The sequence below is a fragment of the Caloenas nicobarica genome, chromosome 16 (genome assembly GCF_036013445.1).
Source record: "Caloenas nicobarica isolate bCalNic1 chromosome 16, bCalNic1.hap1, whole genome shotgun sequence".
NCBI lineage: Eukaryota > Metazoa > Chordata > Aves > Columbiformes > Columbidae > Caloenas > Caloenas nicobarica.
The window spans coordinates 5,281,016-5,284,427 of NC_088260.1; the positions used below are offsets into that span (position 1 = coordinate 5,281,016).

General features: G+C 63.8%; 1 protein-coding gene across 1 annotated transcript; it reads right to left on the reverse strand.

The window, feature by feature from the left end:
• Positions 1 to 1,069: 1,069 nt before the first annotated feature.
• On the reverse strand, positions 1,070 to 2,963 carry PHETA1 (PH domain containing endocytic trafficking adaptor 1). Its single transcript, XM_065646684.1, has 3 exons — positions 2,933 to 2,963; positions 2,410 to 2,612; positions 1,070 to 1,921 (listed from the first exon to the last, which is right to left on the reverse strand). The coding sequence occupies exon 3, from the start codon at positions 1,908 to 1,910 to the stop codon at positions 1,134 to 1,136; it is 777 nt and encodes a 258-aa protein (XP_065502756.1). The 5' UTR covers positions 1,911 to 1,921; positions 2,410 to 2,612; positions 2,933 to 2,963; the 3' UTR covers positions 1,070 to 1,133.
• Positions 2,964 to 3,412: the final 449 nt, after the last annotated feature.

A 3,412-nucleotide genomic window follows, 5' to 3' on the forward strand; every position in this document is an offset into this window, starting at 1 on the left:
GTGGTGGGGACAGGAGGGGGATTAAAATGGAGGATTAATTCCCACCTGGGCCCTCCTCTCCAGGCACAAATGAGAACTGGGGCTGGAGGGAATTTCTGGAACAATTATTATTGTAGCAAAATCTTGTGCCTGTCCCAAGGGGCCAAAGGGAGCCAGAGCCACCCGGCCCAAATCTGGGTCATCCCCAACTGCTCCCCCCAAACCCAGGGGCGTTGAACCCAGCTCCGGGCCAGCAGCCCACTGGGGAAATAAAAGAGAAACACCAGCACAAGACACCAGCTTCACTCTGTTTTGGCACATGAATCACTCAACACCCTCTGCTGCTGACACACACGTTCTTTTCACCGCCGTGAGCGATGCTTCCCCTTAGTGAGCTGGCTGGGGGGTGATGCCCTGCCCCATAATATCCACCCAGCAAGGTGATACCTGCAGCCACCACGGTCCCCTCAGGGTCTGTCCCCACTGTGCAGTCACTGGCTGGGCTGGAAGCAGCAAAATGCCTGGGGCTGGATGTCACCAGCTCCCCGGGTGGCTGCGGCCTGCGGTGCTGCTGCCACGAAGGAAGGGCTGCACTCGCTGATATTGTCATTTTCAAACCACATCCTGCTGGAGCAGAGGGATCCGGTGGAGCTCGGCCGACCTCAGCCAGGCGCTTGTGCCAGGCAGGGAGGGGAAGGCAGTAACAGGCTCCCCGGCTGCAAAACACCCAAGCAGGGGCTCAGGCAGGAGAGATCCCCTCAAAATCCTCCTCCAAAAGCTCTGTCGTCCGTGACACCACTGCAAGAGCACCAAGAGGCCCCACCAGCCCCAGTGCAGCGGTTGATTCCCAGGAGGCATCAGCCAGCAAGTGTTATGTAGCTTGTTTGTGCTGGGTGCAGCACCCTGCACCCACCCCTGGAGGAGAGCACCCGCTGCCTGGTGCAAGATGCCATCAGTGCCAGGCTGGCATTTCACCATCACGGAGCAGCACTGGTGTCCCTTGGCAGTACCATCAGCAGGTGTCCATCACCGCCACGGAGAGGGCTGCACATCCCGGGGTGAGGAAGGGACCGAGGCAGCACCAAGGACAATCTCCTCTCCACCACAGGTCCTGATGGGACAGGCTGGAGCAATCCCTGGAGCTCAGCTAGCCCTCAGAGCCGGGGGTCACGCCTCTCCAGCCAGTCCTGCCGCAGCTGGGCCACCTCCCGGCCGTACCGCTCATGGAGCTGGCAGAAGGTGGACGTGCTCTCCGCCACAGCCGCCCCGGTGCTGCCCACCTCGCTGCTCGATGCCCGCCTGCGCAGCGGCAGCGGTGGCAGCCGCGGGTTCCCCTCGCTGTCGTACCTGCTGCAGCCGGAGGTGTCAGGTGGCCGGTCCGCTTCTGGCACGTTGTTCCAAACCGCGCAGCCGTTCTCCTTCGGCAGGACAGCAGGCAGAGGCGGCAGCCGCTCCAGGGACCGCTCCAGCCCCGAGGGCTTTGGCTTCCAGGAGGTGGGTGACCCCTGGCAGCCCCCGCAGCCACCGGCCGGTCCCCAGCGCATCTCCTCCAGCTGCTTCTCCAGCTCCCGCACCACCAGGCGCATGTAGTCGAAGCTGGCCCGTGAGAGCGACTTCACCCACGACTCCATAGCAGCCTGGCTCTCGGCCGCCAGCACGTAGGTGCGAGACTTGGCCCCACTGAAGCGGATGGCGAAGGTGAATTCCTCAGCCGAATCGCAGAGCTCCACGGTGCAACCCTCCAACACGATGACACCCACCGGTTCCCGGCTCTCCCGCTCCTCGAAGTAGAAGAGCATATTGCCCTTCAGCACGAACCAGCGGCGATGATACGCCGTGTGCCGCTCGCCGCGCTTGTAGAGGAAGCCGGCATTGTCAGCCGGGGAGTCGCAGGTGGCATAAAATGCCAGGCTCCGCTCATTCAGCTTCATGGCTCCGTGTCCTGTGGGGACAGAGGGTGCTCAGCTACCCGCCAGCACATGGAGGATGGGTGTGTCTTAATTGCATGTTAATAAGCCAGCAGCTTTTTGTTCCCTGAGGCACCAGCCCTGGCACCCAGGAAATGGAACCGGTGAATAAACAACCCTGTGACTGCAGCCGGGATAACACGGTTCCCAGCCAAGGTGCTGTGTCTGGTGGGTCGAGGCTCATCGGGGTTCCCTGGGGAGGGGGTTTCCCCCCAGATGAACATTTTCCCATGGGGGAGCCCCAGACAGGGCTCGTCCTGGTGCCCCACGTCACCCAGCGCAGGTGACCTTGCTGCCGGCACTGTGCTGGCCCTGCATCGCGGCGCTCCTCCCCACGGCACGCAGGGAGGGTTTACGGCCCGCGCCACAGATCCGGCTGCCGCTCCAGAGAGCCATGGCCACAGACCCTGTCACCCAAGCAAGGCCACCTCTCCCCTTGTCCCTTAACCACCGCTGGCCTCACCATGCCCGGCTTTCCGCCTGCCTGGACTCTGCCTCTAGCTCTGGTCTCCGGTGGTCACCAGCATCAGTGACGCCTGGGTGGCTGTGGTGGCTGTGGGAGCACTGGATCCGGGGTCGGCCACTGTCAGGGGGCCGTGGGGGCCAGCACCCCGCTGTCACCACTCCGGCACCGAAATGCCTGCGGGTTTCAGGCGTCACCCCAGCCTGCGGAGCAGAAGGCAGCCGAGCACCGGGATTATTGTTATTATTTTCCTATTAAGCCCCATCGCAGGGTTCAAGGAGATGAGATGGGGACTCTCGGGGTGCCCAGCACCGCGGGCCAGCGGGAACCCCCTTCCCTCCAGCACCTCGGGGACCTTTATGGGGTCCCCCAGAGTCTTAGGGACATTTGGGAGTGGGGGAACCGCCCTCCCCCGGCCCCGGGCGGCCCCGCTCCGCTGCGGCTCCGTTCCCCCCCGCATCCCCCGGCCCCGATCCCGGTTCCCGCCGCGCTCCCGGCCCCGTTCCCGGTCCCGCACGGCCACCTTTGTCCTCGGCTCCCCGCTCCCGGCTCGGCTGGGCCCGGCCCCGGCGGGCGGAGCGCTTGTCCCTCCCGGCTCCACCTCCGCCGCCAGCGCCCATCACCGCGGCTTCGGGGCGGCCCCGGCGGGCGGGGCGCGGGGGGCCCTTCGCCCGGCTGAGAAACGGCCCCGGAGCTCGACCCCCCCGGTGCCGGGAGGTCCTGGCTTGGTCCAAAGCCTCGGAGGGTCACAGCTGCGGGCAGTGTCGGGGAGCACGGACCGAGGGGGTGCAGGGGGTGGTGAGGAACGGAAAAGACCTTGACTGCTCAGTAATAACAAAACATCCCTGTGTTATCAACACTGTTTTCAGCACAAATCCAAAACAGAGCTCCATGCTAGCTACTGTGAAAAAAATTAACTCTATCCCAGCCAAAACCAGCAAATTCTCCACCTGTTATTCCATCCTGCTCAGGTCCCACAGACCCAATACATCCCCATTAACCA